The sequence below is a fragment of the Halichoeres trimaculatus genome, unplaced genomic scaffold (assembly GCF_033239565.1).
Source record: "Halichoeres trimaculatus isolate MK-OKI-2021-1 unplaced genomic scaffold, fHalTri1.1 fHalTri1_scaffold_12, whole genome shotgun sequence".
Lineage (NCBI taxonomy): Eukaryota > Metazoa > Chordata > Actinopteri > Labriformes > Labridae > Halichoeres > Halichoeres trimaculatus.
Window position 1 is genome coordinate 9,414,826 of NW_027437190.1, and position 17,738 is coordinate 9,432,563.

Genomic DNA, 17,738 nt, shown 5'->3' on the forward strand with positions numbered 1-17,738 from the left:
TAATTTCATTTCTTCAAAACAAAAGTTTATCTTTTCCCATAGGTATCTGTCTCATATTTCAGATCTTTCCAACTATACAAATAAAGAATTGTATTATTATTATTATTATTATTATTATTATTATTATTATTATTATTATTATTATTATTATTAATGTTGTTGCTGCTGTTGTTAAATGGTCATCTGCATTGTGACGGGTAAATCGAGAAACTGCTGAGTTGTTTAAATCACACCATTAAATAATGAACATTCCAATTCCACATTCAGTCTTTACTCTGGGAGCTAAAAATAATGACACAAAACATTACTACTGCGCTTTGATACCACACAGTCTGTCTCTTTGTTTATTTGTAAATCTGTCTGTCTAAGAATGTACTGATTAACAGCTAAGTAAGCAAATGCATTAGTTGGACTCTAAATTTAAATCTTGAGTGTACCAAATGCCTGTTGATTGGGGTCATTGAAAATTCTTGCAAATTTGTACAACTAAGCACATTACCAGCTTCTAATAGCCCTGAATTCTTTTCTAATCTTATGACACTGAGTCAGTGTTATGTATGACTCTTGTTTTGCTGGCATGGTGCATATGAAAGTAAATCAGTTTAAATTTTCATCTATAGACGATGACGTTGCATCAAAATATGCATATTTTACGGTGAATATTTCTTCTTGCTGGATTCATAAGACAAATATCTAGAAAGTATACTGTAATTCAAAAGATGTCATAGGCCTCCCTAATCAAGACGTCAGCTAATGTTTATCCTCACAATATAAACAGCAGAGCCTTGCAGTTGAAAGCCAAGCACAAAGCCTTATTCACAAAATGATCATCGGATGGTTTCAATGTATAAACTCGCATGTGTAAAAGAATGCGTCTACGCTGTTTTATTTTGAAACTCCATGCCGGATGCTTTGTCTTACTTTGATGAGCTTGACGTCGGCTGTAATGTCACGCTGCAGAAAAGCAACAACAGATTGAATGTGCTAAATGAAATATAGGAGCTTTTAAATGTTATATTGTCTTTGACGGCACTAATGTTCAGAGTCACAAAACAACACTTAGTTCTAATTAAATTTTGATTTTTGTTTCATTCTGTTAAAATAGCGCTTTATCTTAATGCCAGACTCGAAGATGACAGCCACAACACATGGAGTTGGAGTTTTCTTGGAGCTGAGAATGAGGCTTCAGAGTGGACTACTTATTATCGGGTAATGGTTATTTTAAATTTTTTTTAAGATAAATACCTGCAGTTGCACGCAGATTTTTAATCATTTCAAGTGAGTTGTTCTCAAAACCAGGTTAGCTTAAAACATTAGCAACATAGCCATATGGAGAAGTGATGCTATAGTTTTTCTAATAGACCTGAGAAGCTGTAAACCAAGTTAGATATAGTTTAAGTTACGCTTTATTGCTTCTGTGTAAGACTGTTTTCAACAACACAGATATGTGTGAAGTAGTTGTTCAAGGTCTTGCTAAGGCACTTAACCAGTTATCGCTGTCTTGGTATTCATCTTTCTAGTCTGAGTGAATTTAGCTTAGCTGATTGATTTGTACAGGGTTAGTACAGACACCACAGACCCATCACGACATGTTCCTGGTACCTGCGTGGTCCTTGATGATAATCTGACCCTGCTGTAACTTAGAGGGACTAAAAAAAAAACACAAGAGCAATCCAAGGTGTGTATGAGGTGCAAATACGGGGATACAAGAGGAGAAACACTAGAAGGTGTTAATCACTTAATGCACCCCCAAAAAAATGATAGTACCATGTTTCTTATTTAGTCTTAATTCTTAAATAAAACATTCTGTCAACCCAGGAGTTATATATGGGTACAGAGTCTAGATTTCACAATGACCACTCCACACAAACATAATTGTTTATAGTTACCTAAATTAAAGAAGCTTGTAGCTGCAGCGGCACTAAGCAGATTAAGTTCACTGATGACCTTAGAGAAACAGGAAAAGTTGTTTCCAGTTTCCAGCTTAAACTAATGTAACTTTTTTTAATTACTTACTATGGGCTTATATGCTAAAGAAGACTAGGGAAAATCATTAGTTATAGCTGTGTCTTTCAAATTTTCCTTAAAGGTATGTCGGTGAGGACAACTGCTATTACATTTTCAGGGAGAGTCACAGATGAGTATTAAAGTTACAAGTGCAAGTGCAATTTTTGAACAAAGGCCCATTTTATTTTTATTTATTAATTTTTTTTTTTATTATTATTATCATTTTTTTTCTTTTCGGATGTTTGAAAGTTATTTCTACTCCAGTTACATTAGTAAAAAGTACTCATCAGAAATAAAAGTTTATTGCGTTTGAAAGGGTGTATGCATTATTATGATATATATTTTTATATTACTGGTTAATTTGGTCTCTAAATAATATTGTCAATAATATTTTTTATCGTCAATAATTGTGGGACAACATATCGTCCAGCAAAATTTATTATCAGTCCAGGCCTAATAAACACAATATAATTCAAGTGTGGACGATTTTGCATAATATAACTCTCATGTATTTTTAGTTAACATAAGGTATGTTTTGTTTATGCTATTAATCAGAATTTGTGAACTTTAGTTGGACTGCAGGATTTGTTCTTGTCATACATTTTTTAATTGTGTGTGAAGTAGCATTTATTTAAGATTTTCCCTCCAAAGCTGATGTTTACTGATCTCTTTGAACTTGTGTTTCCATGCCAAATAGCTTGATTACATGTTGTGCTGTTTTATTGAGCAGATATTCTCATTGTGAGATCCAGATTAGTGCAGTAAATAACACTGATTAATATTCCAACTTTGTAAGCTACATGTTTAATGTAGAGAGTCAGAGACGGGGCTAGATTATCTTTGAGGAAAGTGGATGTAGCTTACTCCATCATCACTAGATGGCGCTAATGAGATTTTAGAGGCAGTCAGCAGAGCCTGCGCCTCAAAGCCATGACTTTCAGTGGAGAGGTGAGTCTGTACCAAACTGCTTGGTGGGAAAAATCTCATTCTTACTTTATCTAAAAGCATATTCTGCAGCAGATAAGGGATAATAGTCTTTTTAAGATGTAGAAAGCTTAAGTTGAGCATTTTACCAAACAGGATATACAATAGAAGCTACCTTCCACTGAGGTTACAACAGTGCACACTGCCTGTTTTTAGTTCATGGAGAGAAAAAGTCCAACATTAATTAAAAGAAAAAGTCTTGCCAGAGGAGGTGCTTAGCCTGCATCCAGGTTTTTGCTGTGAAAACCCTGCTTCTTTGAGCTAGTCAGTCATAATTCAGTACTTCCTTTAGCTGAGACAGCAGCACTCAGCAGGAGGTAAAGGGGCTATTTTCAATGAAGCAGTGTTAGCTATCATACTTTTTTTACTTCAGTAGAATTGCCACAGGACTCTTATTATCATAGATGAAAAGACACCAAGAGTGCTCAATAGACACACCATTGTGTGTAATATGTGCTCTTGTATGAAGGGGATTGTGTATTTATAAATGATGCATTTCAATTTATAAAACAGTCACATGCTCTGCATTAAACACTGAATGTTTCATTGCACTGAGAGCTTTACTGATTGAAATCTATCTGAATTCATATTTGTAGTATTTGTTACGGGTGTATTGCAAGGATATGTGCTTGTTGCTTATGTATTTCAGTTTTAGCAGTGACTGTAGGCCTTCAGATAAGAGGTCATGATACATTGTGTTGAAACAATGCATCCTGAATGTAACTATCTGTTTTTGAGCTTAATGTTTCTGTGACTGCTACAAAAATAGTCTGTCTGCTTTTTTCATAGGAGTCTAATACCCACGAGATTATCTACCTGTGAGACTACAAGCAGAGGCAGAAAGTGTAAAGTGAAAGAAAGACTGAAAAAGATGAAAGAAAGGAAACAGAAACCTTTGCTCTGTTGGGAGATATTAAAGTCTACCACTAGCACCTTATACCTTTACACCTTTACACCTTTAAATGTCAGGGATCAGCTTTTTTTTGGGTTGTGTAAATCGAAAACAAAAAAGCCACACATAGTGAGTTTAAAGTGATGTAAGGAAGAATAATTTCTTTTTTGTCACTGGAGCTATGCTTTCTGAAGTCAGTTTTCGCTTACCCAATAACCGTATGCTGACAACAGGACTGTGTCTTACCATGTTTAGTCTACTTCCCTAGCTTTCAGACCCCCAGCTCAGGTTGAATATATATTTCCCGTAAAGATGTGTGAGGTGTTGATCCTCTCAAGTGGGCTCGTTTAGTTTATTTTTTCCGTTCCTTGAAGGCTGTGTGATATAAACATTGTCGTCTTGTTTCTGCTTTCCAGGAAGGATGTAGCACAAAGCCCCGCAGATGTGGTCGTGACTGGTGAAGATTCATCTCTCCACATCCAGACTCCCAGGGGCGAGCTGAGCTTGAAATTGCCGGCAGGAGTCACCTTCCAGCAGGGATCCTGCATTCCCACACCCGCGGGAGAGTCCTGTGGAGAGGAGCTGCATTTCAGACTGCGAATAAGTGTCGGGGGAAGCAGGGATGAAGGTAATGTTGAGGACAACTATGGAAACACATTCAGGCACGTGCAACCTCCCTCTGCTTTGCTTGGCTCCTCTGTGCCAAGTTGAGAACAAAGTCTTTTGATAGCTATTTAGAGCTCGTTTTCTATTTTGAATTAATTGGATTGAGTCACTTGGTCATAAGAGACAATAAAGGTGTAAATCTTGCTCTCGGGATCCTTAGCAGCCCAAAGGCAACTGATCATCATAGTCATGAGACTACTCCAGTTTGATTTGATCTCACACCATCAAAAGTGTGCCCCAGAGTCATTGCATAATGTCCACAAACTCCATCTTTTGGCTCTTCCTGAGATTTTTTATATGCCTCCTGGCAAAGGAGGAAGTTACAGCTAAGAACACTTATCGTCAAATCCAATCAAAATCAGATTGATTGCCCGCTCCCTGGCCAAGCCTCCTTTGCCACCCAGGATTTCATCGATTTTGTTCTCCGTAGTACAAGGTTACCACTCTTTCACAAAATCTGACTCATTTATGTTTGCCTTTGGCCTTCCACAGACGTCTCCGACAGCGTGATCGAGACACTCCGAGCCAAAGAGACTTATTGTTTCTACTGCCAAAGCTGCATGACCCGTCTGCTGGAGGACAGGTGAGCAGCAGACAGGAGAGGGTAGCACTGGAAATGTTTTTTATTTACGCCCGTCTCCTCGGAAGGAGGAGCAGGTGTTTATTGTTGGTTTGACCAACCGGTAGGAGTGATCGTCAGGGGGACAAAAATTGATGGAGTGAGCCCAGGCTGAGTCTGCAGCTGTCAGCCTGACTGGGTTAGAGTTATGGAGCCGCTGTGACGTAAAGGTCTGTTCTGCCCATTAAAAAACAATTCCCTCTTACCTTGAGGTAGCTCGGCTGGACAGTGTTATTGTTCTTATTGCCTTTAGCTTGTAGCTTTCTCTGGTCAGCAATGTGACATGCTGAAAATTGCAATAGCTGCATTACCCAGACCCTTGGCCTCTGGCTATGTTTCTCAGCTATGAGTTGCCAGACACGTCTTTTTTCACTTTCAACAAGGACAGAGGAAAGAATAGGGCCGGAAAAGTGCTTGAAGCAGGTTAAAAGTTGGAATTTCAAGAACATTATGCCTCATTATGCTTTTTAACACTACGCTCCATTTTACATCTGCTCAGAAATATTAATGCAGCCGTCGACTGAAACCAGCCTCTGACAGTTTCTTTGTATGGCTGAAGCACACTGCATACCAAGTGCTTTACTGTAATGAATAATGTGTGTAGAATCAATATGTTTAGTTTGAGTCAAATGACTATAAGTGATATAAGAGGAGTCCCCTGGAAGTGTTGATATTTAGCACCAAACTTTGCAGGTCCCCTCTGTTCCACTGAGGGGCTTTGGGTCTTTTTATGTAGCTTTTCTTTTTTTTTGGGCCAAAAATAAGCTCCTCTGTTGAGAGTTTTTTTGGCTCTCATAAGCTGCAGTGAGAATCTGTTATAAACTTTACTTGAAATAAACACTTTTTGTTTTTACCCATTATCAAATGCTTCAAAATGGTTAGCTAGCACATTAGCTGTACCACCTAACGAGATAATAATATGCCTCTGTATTGTTTCTTGCTTTTGCCAACACTCACAAATGCCTAAACTCTACACAGTCCACTGTCCACAATCTTTTAAAACTGAGACTTCTGAGCTCAGGACTCTCAGACTATCTTAGCAGTTGGTCGCAATGCATTCAGTATGATGGTGTGTGCTCGGATATTACATCCATCCATAAGGGTGTGCCACAGGGCTCAGTTTTAGGCCCACTTTTATTTACCATTTATGTGATTAATCTTGGTCAAAATGTGTCAAATGCAGCATTACTTGTTATGCTGATAACACCATTTTCTACTGCTGATGATTCTTGCACAAGCTGTCAAAAAATTGCAAAATGCCTGTTTTCCTTCAAAATACACTGTATGAATTGAAACTTGTTTCAAACTCAGATTGGACCAAGCTCATGTTTTCTGCCAGATCAAAGACCAGGTTCCTGTGCTTTATACTGTGGATGTAAAGGAGAGTGGGCTCTTACATGGTTACAAATACCTGGGCATATTGATAGATGACTTCTTGAGTTTTAAATTGCATGTTTTTATTTTAGAAACAAGTTGTATTTTTTTTTAATGAAAAAATAACATCTTGTCGCAGCAATTTTTTTACCTGTTTTAGATTTTGGTGTTCTTTTTTACACGCATGCCTCAGTACAGTGTCTCTATACTGGGGCAGCTATTGGCTTAGTGGTAGAGTCGTTGTCTCTCAATCGAAAGGTCAAGGGTTGGATCCATAGACTGTTAAAAAAATGGACGTCCACTTGCTCGGCTTGAAGTGAGGTCTCCACAAAAACTGCTCCCCCTGGTGACTGGCTGCAGTATAGGTTTAAAAATACGGCTGTCCAGCCATTTCAGATGGGCTGTGGTCAAACGTAAAAAAATTATTACACCTCGTAGAAATGTTTCTCACGTCTGATTGTTGTAATGATTTGAAGATATTATTTGGCTGTCTTGTATCCAAGTCCTCTTTTTTCTGAAAAGTTTCGTTTTCATTAGTTATATGAGGTTAAAAACGAGGCTTTATGTCACGTTTAACGATGATTGACAGCTGCAGTTCACATGTATATTTTTCAGGGATCGTAAAACATGTCGGGAGGTGGAGTCAGGAGGTGACTAGACTCTCGAAAGAAAAAAAAATATTATTATTTTTGTCACCTAGCTCCACTCAGAGTCTACCAGAATCCCTCATCGTCTCTACTGCGCGGAATCTGGCTCCTAACTGCTACAATGGCTGCGCCTAAGATGGCGGTATTTTGGCTTCAAAACCGTACAATGATAAATGGCAGAGCCACGCTGTCCACTCTATATACAGTCTATGGTTGGATCCCAGCTCCTGCGGTCGCATGTCAAAGTGCCTGTGTGCAAGACACTGAACCCTAAACTGCTCCCACTGTTGGTCTTTGGTGGATAAACGGGGTTAGATAAAACTGATGGTTCCTAACTCTCAACCATCAGTGTGTGAATGTGGTGTAGATGGGTGAAAGAGACTAGCAGTGTTAAGCGCCATTCTTGAGATTCATTGCAAACTGTACAGCTCTGACTCACTGTTGTGAGTTGTACTCTCAGGTTGGATGGCCCGCTGTGGCGACCCTTATGCTCATTCACTTGTACACCTTCATTTATAAGGCAATTCTTGGTCAGCTTCCCCTCTATTAATGTGATTGTATCATGCAGAGAAGTGCCAGACAGTATTCTTTGTGTTCTCAGGACCTCTTTATGCTTTCTGTCCCAAACACTCGGACTGAATTTGGGAAAAGGGCTTTTGACTACTCTGCACCCTCAGCCTGGAATCTGTCACAGAACGACTTAAAGTTCAAGGAGCTGGTGTCCTTGAATATTTTTAAATGTAAAACTAGAGACATGGAAGTAGTTTCTATAGAATGTCAGTGTTTCAGCTCGGCTGCTTAAACAGTTGATTCCTAGATAGGACTCATAGATGGCTCTATTTAAAATCCACAGTGTTGTGTCTTGAAAATTGTACTTTGTCTTTTCCTTCTGTGACTTTTTTTGCTGCCTCCTGTAACAGCAAAGTCTTCTTTAAAAAAAGGTTTTTAATCTCATTGGAACCAGCCTGGTTAAATAGAATAAAATAAAATAAAATAAGATAAGATAAAATAAAATAAAATAAGATAAAATAAAATAAAATAAAATAAAATAAAATAAAACAAAATAAAATAAAATAAAATAAAATAAAATAAGATGAAATATGTAGATGTAGTATTGTGAGCTCAAGAGTGATTACGAGAAAATACTTTAACAAAATGTTGGTAACAAATAAATTATTTAATACTATCACAAGCTAAGGAAACCATGTCTGATTATTTTGGAAAAGGCAAATGCTTCAAAAGTTTGAAGAAATAAGACTTCATCTGTCACTATAAATGATATGTTAGTCCTGCTGCTGTAAAAGCAAAATGCTTCATTCATTTCATGTAATTACTTCCTTTTTAAAGGTGGACGGAATGATGCTGACCTCAGTCTTGGGTCAGTTTGATACCTTCAGACTGTTTTTTCTTCCTGCAGGAAACTATGCACATCCAGAAACAAACATGAAAACTGAACAGAAGCTTAAAGAAAGTGTTATTTTTCTTTCCCCCTCTTCTGCAGAGTCTTTAAGCGAGTTCTTCCTCTCCCCAATGGCAACTGGAATGCCATAGTAGACGACTGGTGCTGCCACCCAGATCCTTTCGCTAACAAGAAGCTGCTGCCCCGAGCGGAGGATTGTTTACTGGGTGATACGTTTCTCCTCCTGGCCAGAGACGGTAGCTGTGAGCAGACGCTCACTGAGGAAGTGAGTCCTGTTGGTTCAGAGAACAGTCAAGATCCAAAGGTGAGACAGAAGAGTTTGAAAGAGTACATCCTTTTCTTTTAGCGTGATGACAAAACCTTTAACCTAAGTTAGGAAAGATGATGAGAGTATGGGTCTGGATAAAGGAAAGATTTTTGTGACTGTTGAAATAAAAAAATCATCTTCTGAATTGAAGAAAGTTCTCGTGACAAAACACTTAAAACCAGACTTTTTCAATAAAAGGAGAGGTTAAATTTAGTCACAACCTACAGTACACACACTCCTGCACAGACACACACAACTCAGACAGCTGAATCCGTATAGTCAAACTCCAGCACACTGCAGACGAGGATTGATCCTCGTACTCTTCTGTAACTCATTATCTGCACGAGAGGCACTCTCTGCTTGACTGAAACTGAGAGAAATGAAAAGAGCGGCTGATAGAAAAGAACAAGTGATAATCTTCCTGCTGTGAATCTCTCTTTCTGTCCTCTTCTTCCATCTTCAGTCTTAGTTATAGTGGCTCTTGATTGCAGTTTTAAAACAGCTACATTAAAGTGGGTACATGCTGTGAAGGATATTCTGTTTTTTTCTGCCTTGGTTACGTGCAGAAACCCTGCCGTCGCCTGGCACTCATCTCCTGCAAGAGCTGCTCATCAGTGCTGGGAGAGGCTGTCGCCCCAGGTACACAAAACTCTTCAGTGTTTTCAGATTCACCAGGATCCGTAGGGCTGTGTCTAAGGACTTTTCTGTCATACGTTACAGAGGCCTTGAGACTGTACGTCACACAGGTGGTGGTGGAGCCCGCTGTTGGAGACCGAGAGCCAGAAGCTTCACTTAACAGGCAGGTTTAAAGGCAAGCTGCTTTTGGGGACAGTTCGCAAGCGGCTGCTGAAGCACACTCCTTGATGGAGAGATGATTATGAAGTGTTTGTTACTGATGAGAAACGAAGGAGAGGAAACAAACTCACACAGAGTACTTTTAGTTCAACTGCTGTGGTTTATTGCTGCTCCAAAAATAGAACAAATCCAGGCTGTACAAATTAATTCTACTTCATTTATATCAGCTAATAGATGGCGAATCAATGATTGGTGTTTTTTTTTTTCAGGATCTTTAGGGATGACTCATAATACGGCTGTGTTCAGGCTTTTCTAAATGATAATTAAAGCGAAAAAACTGTAAGCCAGAAATAAATGTTTTAATAACCACCTCCCCCATGGTGCCGAGGTGAATAATTAAAAGTTTTACAAACACATAGTGATCCTGCTATGATTGACAGTCGGAACTTTGACCAAATAATTGCCGCATTATTTACTGAGATGAATTTTAATCTACCTATCGAATATAAAACACGCTTTGGCTTCTCACTGGAGACTAAATAGTGAAATATTTCAGCTTTATTTTTTAAGGTTTGAGCAGCAAAACATGAACGTCTGTCATGCCTGGGACAATAGTCAATAAATCAATTAATCGTTCAATAAATAAAATGATATAAATAATTTTGCCGGCCTCAATATATCGCCATGTGCATGCATGTTTGTTTTTGTAGTTTGGGATGAAGGTGGTGAGGATAATGAAGCCTCATGGATGAGAAGAGAAACATATTCACAAACTCTGAACAGTCCAGTTGTCTTGGTTTTGGAGCGTTCAGAATAACTCTGGCCTGGATAAGACAGATTTTTTGTTTTTTGAGTGCATTTTTTTTTTTTTATCTTTTGGGTTATTTTTTAAGGATATGTGAAAGTTATTAACATTCCAGTTACTATAGAAAAAATAACCATGGGAAATAAAAGTTTAATGCATTTGAAAGGGTGTGTTGCATCATAATGATATATTATTTTTATATTAATGGTTAATTTGGTTTCAAAATAATATGTCGATATATATATATATAATTATATAATATAAAAAAAAATATATAAAAATATATTGTATACAATTATGTATTATATTATTATATGATATAAAAAATATGTAATGCATATAACATGTGTCAATAACGTCAATAATACCGTTTATCGCCAATATATCATACAGCTAAATGTTTTATCGGCCCAGGCCTAACGTCCGTCCATGCCCAAAAAATGATGCTTCGATCCCTAAACAACCTTCTGTAAATGACTGAACAATGTTTCTCTTCGACAGATCTCTCTTCCTGGAGAGGACTGTAGCAGCCAGGTTATTTGGTCTGTCCAAGTCCATGAGCACTTTCCACTTCTCTGTGCAGACTCCTGATGGGAAACCGTTCTTATTGGTGAGACCATGCAGACACAATCAGAGAAGCACACAAGCTTCGAGTAAAAATAAACCCCTCAATCATGAAACAAACGAAACGGAGTGATGTGGCCAGCCCCCTCTGTGTAATAAAGGCTGATCAACTGTAATTTCCCAGTTGCTGAGTCTGTTGCCTGGATTTCAACTTAAAATCAGTCTGAAGTGGACTACATTAAGTGGCTCTTATGAATACAATAAAAAATTGCAATAAAAGTCTGCAGTTTTTTATGTAAAAGTCATTTTTTTTCCTTAAAGAGCAGTAGACAAACCAACCGGACATATTTTAAAGTGATAAACTACTGGTTAAAAAGGAGAAGTGTGAGCATGAGCATTTGAGTAATGTGTGTTTATTTTCAGATGCTAATGGACGTTTAATTGAGGCTGGCAGGTGATGTTTTCGCTGAGATGTCTGTCTGATCATTTGCATACCATAAACCATCCCGGCTTAGTGTTCCAGCTCTCCACAAATTGTGTTCTTGGCGGAAATGAAATTATATGACATTAAAACTCCTCACTGAGAAAGGAAAGCACTAATAATAAAATTAATCTTGTGTGAAATTAGACGAAAACGGCCAATTTCTTACACTAACACAAAATCCTTACTGCCTTTTTGTTTCTTCTTGGTCCCTGAGAAAAAATGCTTGAATTCTTAAACTAGCATTTTTTCTCTTATAAACTAATTTAGTAAATTCTTTCTCTGACTTCTTGAAACCCCTGTTTAAAGAGCTCAAATTTGCTCCTTGATAAAAATATAGGCAATTAATCAAATATTCACATTGATAATAAGTATATCATGGGTTATGCAAAACAAAATATAGAGAATGATTGTAGAGAATAATTATCCCAGGAGATTTATTATGTAAAACTTTGAAGTAAGTGCTTATTTTAAATATAGAATAGAAAGTAACTCGGTTTTTACTGCAATAAAATGAAAGAGAAAATGAATTAAGGTCATTGGTTTAACCTGAGGAGAACTGAAGGATCATTTAAAGCACCATTCTCTTCCTAGTTTCTGTCAGATTCCCAGCGAGCCTGAGTCGATGCAGTAAGTTCATGTGTCTGAGTTGTACTACCTCCCCCACATGCATTCTGCCATGTTTTCAGTGATCTGTCTCCTCCTCCGGCAGCTCTGGCTCCTGAACGGTGACTCCATCACGGCATCAGTCCCAGGGAGGTGTGTCGGGGGTGAGGACTCTATCAGCTCCCCAACTCTTCACAGTCCATCACCCAGAGCTGCCAGAGCCCTGAAACTCCTCTACACCGCCTGCTCTGACACAGGCCCCGAGCAGAGAGAGTAAGCAAGGACGCCGTGTCTATCTACACACTCTCAACCCCCTTTCATCTCCCTGATGCACCCTCTCATTTACAACTTGTCTCAGTTTACCTCCAAAGGGAAAACGTCTTTGTTTGGGAACAGATTTTAAGTCTTGGTGTAACGTTTTGTGGTAAAAGTCCCTGCTTGAATGTTTGTGTCTGCGGTTTTGCCCTGTTTATCTCCTCTGTGTTCTGGGTTGCATAAACCACGCTTGTTTGTTGCTCATCCAGGGGATGATGTCCTAACTGGAGCGGGACTGGGTGCACCTTGCTGTGATGTGTTAGAGAGGTGTAGGCGGATGTGCTGCATGTGGCTCTCCACATTCAATACAGCAGCACCCCACTGGAGAAGCTTTCCACCCTCATTATTTTCATCTGAATCAGCACTCAGCATTTCTCCCTCCACCTCCTCCTCCTCCTCCTCCTCCTCCTCCTCCTCCTCCCCTACAGGCGTAGAGAGTGAAGGCAGAACAGTTAGGTTTAGTTATTTCTACCGTTCTGACAAGCAGCTGACTGACAGAGGAGGGGCAATTAGAGGCAAAACTCACATGAAAGGAGAAAGGCTTGTCATCTCGGTAAAAGCAGTATGGGCGTATAAAAATGACACGATTAACTATACCAGCTGAGTGATGCACAGGAAGGTGTTTCACCACAGGTGCAGGCTGGGTACTTGGAGAGAATTCATTCCGGTGAAACAAGCCATGACAGCAACTTTTGACTGGTGCACTGCTGTTTTTGTGGAGCCTTGGTAAGAAGTTACACCTCTGAATCTCAGCGTTTCACCTAAAGAACAAACTGTTTCATCCTGGAGAGCTCTGTACAACTCTGTGCTACAGCTTCACTTATTCCACTGCAAACATTAAGAGGGTCTATATGTAAGTTTTATAAAACTCCAAATATGTAGCAGCCAGTTTTAGAATACACATGAAGAAATAACAGAAATATAGTTTTTTGTTTCTGTTTTTCTTTTGAACCTTTCATTATTCAGAGTCTAATACCGACTGAAAATCCTTCAGAGGGAAAATAACCTGTTGTGGTTCGTTTTACAGCTGTGTACTAATGAGCTAATATGTTATCAGCACAGTGCAATGATGGCTGGCTGCATTTCCTCTTTTAGAAAAGGACTTTATTTTCCATAAGTAAAGGCCACAAAAAATCATCATCACTACCTCTCTTTATATGTCTTGTAGTTCCCAGAAACGCTAAAACGCAGGGTTTACAAACACAAAATGAATATGTGCACCTGGATAAAGACATTTTTCCCTCCTTGAAATGGACATGAAAAGCTGTATTTTTTTTGTACTCAGAATCGAAACTTTCAATGCCAAAATATGCATGCGGCTGTGTAGAGGTTTTTGTTTGTTTAATTTTTTTCTTTCATCCAAACGTCACATGTTGTATTTAGTTCTGCTGAGCCATAAAGGAAACAATAAGACCTGATTGTTTTCAGGCTTTCAAGTGCTCATTAAAATCAGCAAAAAAAGAAAAACACCTGAAAAGAATGAGAGTAAAAAAACAACAAGGAGACGTCCAATACTGGCAGGAGAAGGATTAACAGTCAGGAATCAACAGCAGCGCTGCAATGAAACAGGAATATCTTTCCTCACTTACAGGATACCAAACAGTAAAACCAATGCATTGTAACCAAAACATTACGTAAAATGTGCATTCTGCTCCAAAACCCTAACATGTCTGGAAAAGCTGTTAAAAGAGTATATTTAGTCTTGTAATTATCAGATACTGTTTGAGTCTTCCAAAAATTGAACGTGCACACAAATAATTTCCATGCTGGATTGAATTAGTAAATTATCCTCACACCATCTGCCTCAAAAAATGAAACTTGTGAATCACACATGAAAATGGAGACAATACTCCTTTCAAGTTCTTAGTTTTTGATTTTCTCTTTAACCACAAATAAGTTTTGGATGCAGTAATTCTGGCCACAACAATCCAGCCCGAGGAGTTTGTGCTACTTCAAAACTATTTTTCTGGCTGAGCCTGAATTATTTGATGGTCAAAAAACAAAAAAACAAAACACATTCCAGATTATTCAGTGGAAAAAGAGAAAGTGTCCACAAAAGTCACAGAAATTATTCTTCACATAAAAGTTGCTTCATGGTTTTAGGCGTTTTCAAAGTTGAAATTCAAGAATACAGACTTTCAGTTAGCGATGGAAATGATTAATACTGATATTTTTCTTACGGTGCTGCAGCCTCACAACAAAGAGGTCACCAGTTGGAATCCCAGTTCAGGCTAGGTGGGCCTTTCTGCGTGGAGTTTGTGTGTCTTCTCTGTGCATGTGTGGGATCACATTGGGTTCTCCGGCTTCCTCCCACATGCTCATTGTTCGTTGTTTGTAGGTATGAGTGTGGGCATATAAGGTTGCCCATAGGGATGGGTCCCAAATCAGGTACTTCTATAGGTACTGACCAAATTCTGTCATAAGTACCGGGTACCGATTCATGTAAATCAAAAGGTACCATGTTTAGGTACTTTAATGCATCCTTGTAACTGTGAGGGAGTGGAAGAGTAGGAGATTTCCATGCTGGACAGGAACACAGCATTGCAAGGTTATATACTGAAGAATAAATATATTAAATTGAAAAAAATGTATTCTATTATTAAACAAATTTATATTTTTACCAGATAAACACAAAAAAGTACAGAAAATTGGTACCTTTGAGTACTTGTACTGATTGCCAGGTACTGGGCATCGGTACCATATTGTTTCAAATGTGAAAGGTACCCATCCCTAGCTGCCCGTCTCACAGGGTGAGTGTCAGCCCTGTAATTGACTGCTGAAAAGTCCAGGGTGTACCCCGACTCCTGCCTAAAGACAGCTGGGATAGGCTCCAGTCACCCGCGACCCTGAACAAGATATGCAGTGGAAGATAAATGAACAAATTTTTCCTGTTTTGAGCAGCTTTAAAATATTAACTAACAACACATTTTTGCTGTTTGAGCTAGTTTAATGTTTTTATGGATTAAATCATAATGTAACTTCATCAGGGTTGTGAGCCTGTATCTCTTTTTATGTCAAGTTAACTTTACAGAAAGTCCTAAATTTAAAACAAAACTTTAACAGAACAGACATAAGACATAATCGCCCACAGAAAGCATTCAATATCTCAAACAAAGTAACAAAACAAAGAAAACACAGCTGAAGTGATTGCTAACTTAAACAAATGGGAACATTTTCAGACCCTGTCTAGGTTTTCAGTTTAGCAGTTTACAGACCCAAGTCTAAACAGTTTGTCTAATACAAGGGTGCCAAACTTATTTTCACTGAGGGCTGCATCATCATAATGGTTGCTCTTAAAAGGCCAGATGTAACTGTCAGACAGTATAAAATGTAACTAAATGTAGTGTAAAATAAATGTAACTACTGCCTCAGAAATGGACCCTCTGAAAACAACTTTCAAGGGGGGAAAATTCTTCAGCCACAGTAAAACTAGCTTTCACTGCGGCGTTGTTTTTGGTCGTGGCATTCTTGAACACATCCTGCTAAGATTGCAGTTTGTATTTTAAATCTATTTGTTGTTTTTCTTGAAGCCTCACTTTGGCAGACTCTTCAAAAACCGCCATGGCCTCACAGCACAAGAGACATACAGGTTTTTCTCCTTGAAGCCCAAATATATTCCCATTGGAAAATGGCACTGATGTGAAAACACTGCAATTTGTCACTGGTGCAATGCCGTCATTTCACGGGTAACATAATTGGTAGGTATTATGGGAAATGTAGTTTATGGTTAATGCACCCTTTTGACTTATCTATTGTCAGACAGTCAGACCTTTTGAGCTCTTGCAGGCCACTTAAAATGGTGCGGCGAGCCACATTTAGCTCATGGGCTTTGAATTTGACAAGTGCTCTAATAAATACAACATTTTGTGTCCAACTTGATTCAGGGTCTAATGTAAAACAACACTGCAAACAGTGCAAAAAAGGAAGAAAGAAAGTAAAACCTGTCTGTGCTCACTCTCTTTTGTCTGCACACACAGTTCAACATTTTAAATTTCACCTGCTCTGACATTTCTCCAAAGTCTTACGAAGCTTAAACGCCGGTGTTACTCACACTTCCATTTCCTCCTACATAATTTACCATTCATCCTTCATCACTCATCTCTGACATTTTTAAATTAAATGTTGTGCCTGGGGAGCTGAATTCCCTGGATGGTGGCCCTCTTATTCAGGATACAGCCGGTTACAGTCGAGTGCAGCCAGGGGTTGCAGTATGTGTTGTTAAAACTGCCAATAATTGGCTGGAGAATCAGCGAGCCAGCGCCTAAGTGGATTAGGCTTGTCACTAATGGCAGTCACTTGATTACGAGTTGAAGGAAAGTCGCATGCACCATCACAGCCAGGGACAATGGGGATAAGCCTCATAGATATGGAAATGTAGTCGAGTGGGGATCGAACGGGGGACTCCTTTTCCATAAAATCTGCTCTGATGTGAGTGTAAACAAATCTTAATGTGAATGACACAAACTACAGCGCTGGATTTATCGTGTGCAGTGGTTCGGTTAAATATGTTGACATTATAACTTACTCCAGTTGGCTGTATGGTTTTCCATGCATGTAAATATATATGCTGTAGTGTTTCCTTAGTGATGTCTTATAAGCTTCCAAACTTTGAGGAGACTTTCCCTCTCAGATCCTGCACAGATGGCCAAATGTCACCCTAACAAACTGGATCAGCACCAGACACTGACAGAGCATCAATCTTTCCTCCCTCTATCACTCTCCCCCCTTCTCCTCTTCTCCCCTTCTCTCCTTCTTCTCTCCTCCTTTAGCCCCAACTCTCACACACAGATAAAACGATGTGTGCTGATCCCAAAGTCACACGCTCATCATCAGTTTACTTTGTCTGCCTGGTTATCTGGTGAAGTTTACACTTTAAAATCCCTTTGCTTAAAATGTCAGGGAGGATGCTTTAACGTTGGGTTTACAGCAGCTATTTTCAGCACGTTGGTTGTATAATGCTGCTGCAGTCCCTGTAAATCACTCCTGCTCTCCTCTCTGTGTGTTTTCAGCATTGTAACTAGTTGGGAGGTCAATGCCATAGGACACTCTGTGGTGCTGCCGCTGTCGGTGTGTGAGGAGCTGCTGCAAGTGATAGATGACAGCAACTCTACACTTCCTGCCTCGATGCGTTGCATGAGGTCTTATAAGGTAAGGCTGTGGTCATGCACTGTAATATGCAACAGACGATGAGTCAGGCATGTCAGAAAGTCTAAAAAGCACCATTAGCAATCAAGCAGGGGCTGTTATAGCTGACAG

General features: G+C 39.0%; 1 protein-coding gene across 1 annotated transcript in view; it reads left to right on the forward strand.

The window, feature by feature from the left end:
- Positions 1-913: 913 nt before the first annotated feature.
- ube3d (ubiquitin protein ligase E3D) overlaps positions 914-17,738 on the forward strand; it is a 35,882-nt gene continuing 19,057 nt past the window's right edge. Inside the window, exons 1-9 of the mRNA XM_074683797.1 lie at positions 914-1,209; positions 4,300-4,511; positions 5,042-5,132; positions 8,691-8,913; positions 9,483-9,555; positions 9,637-9,715; positions 11,018-11,126; positions 12,274-12,440; positions 17,492-17,630. Of these exons, the coding sequence (XP_074539898.1) occupies positions 1,118-1,209; positions 4,300-4,511; positions 5,042-5,132; positions 8,691-8,913; positions 9,483-9,555; positions 9,637-9,715; positions 11,018-11,126; positions 12,274-12,440; positions 17,492-17,630 (1,185 nt within the window). The 5' untranslated portion in view covers positions 914-1,117. The remainder of the gene's footprint in view (positions 1,210-4,299; positions 4,512-5,041; positions 5,133-8,690; positions 8,914-9,482; positions 9,556-9,636; positions 9,716-11,017; positions 11,127-12,273; positions 12,441-17,491; positions 17,631-17,738) is intronic.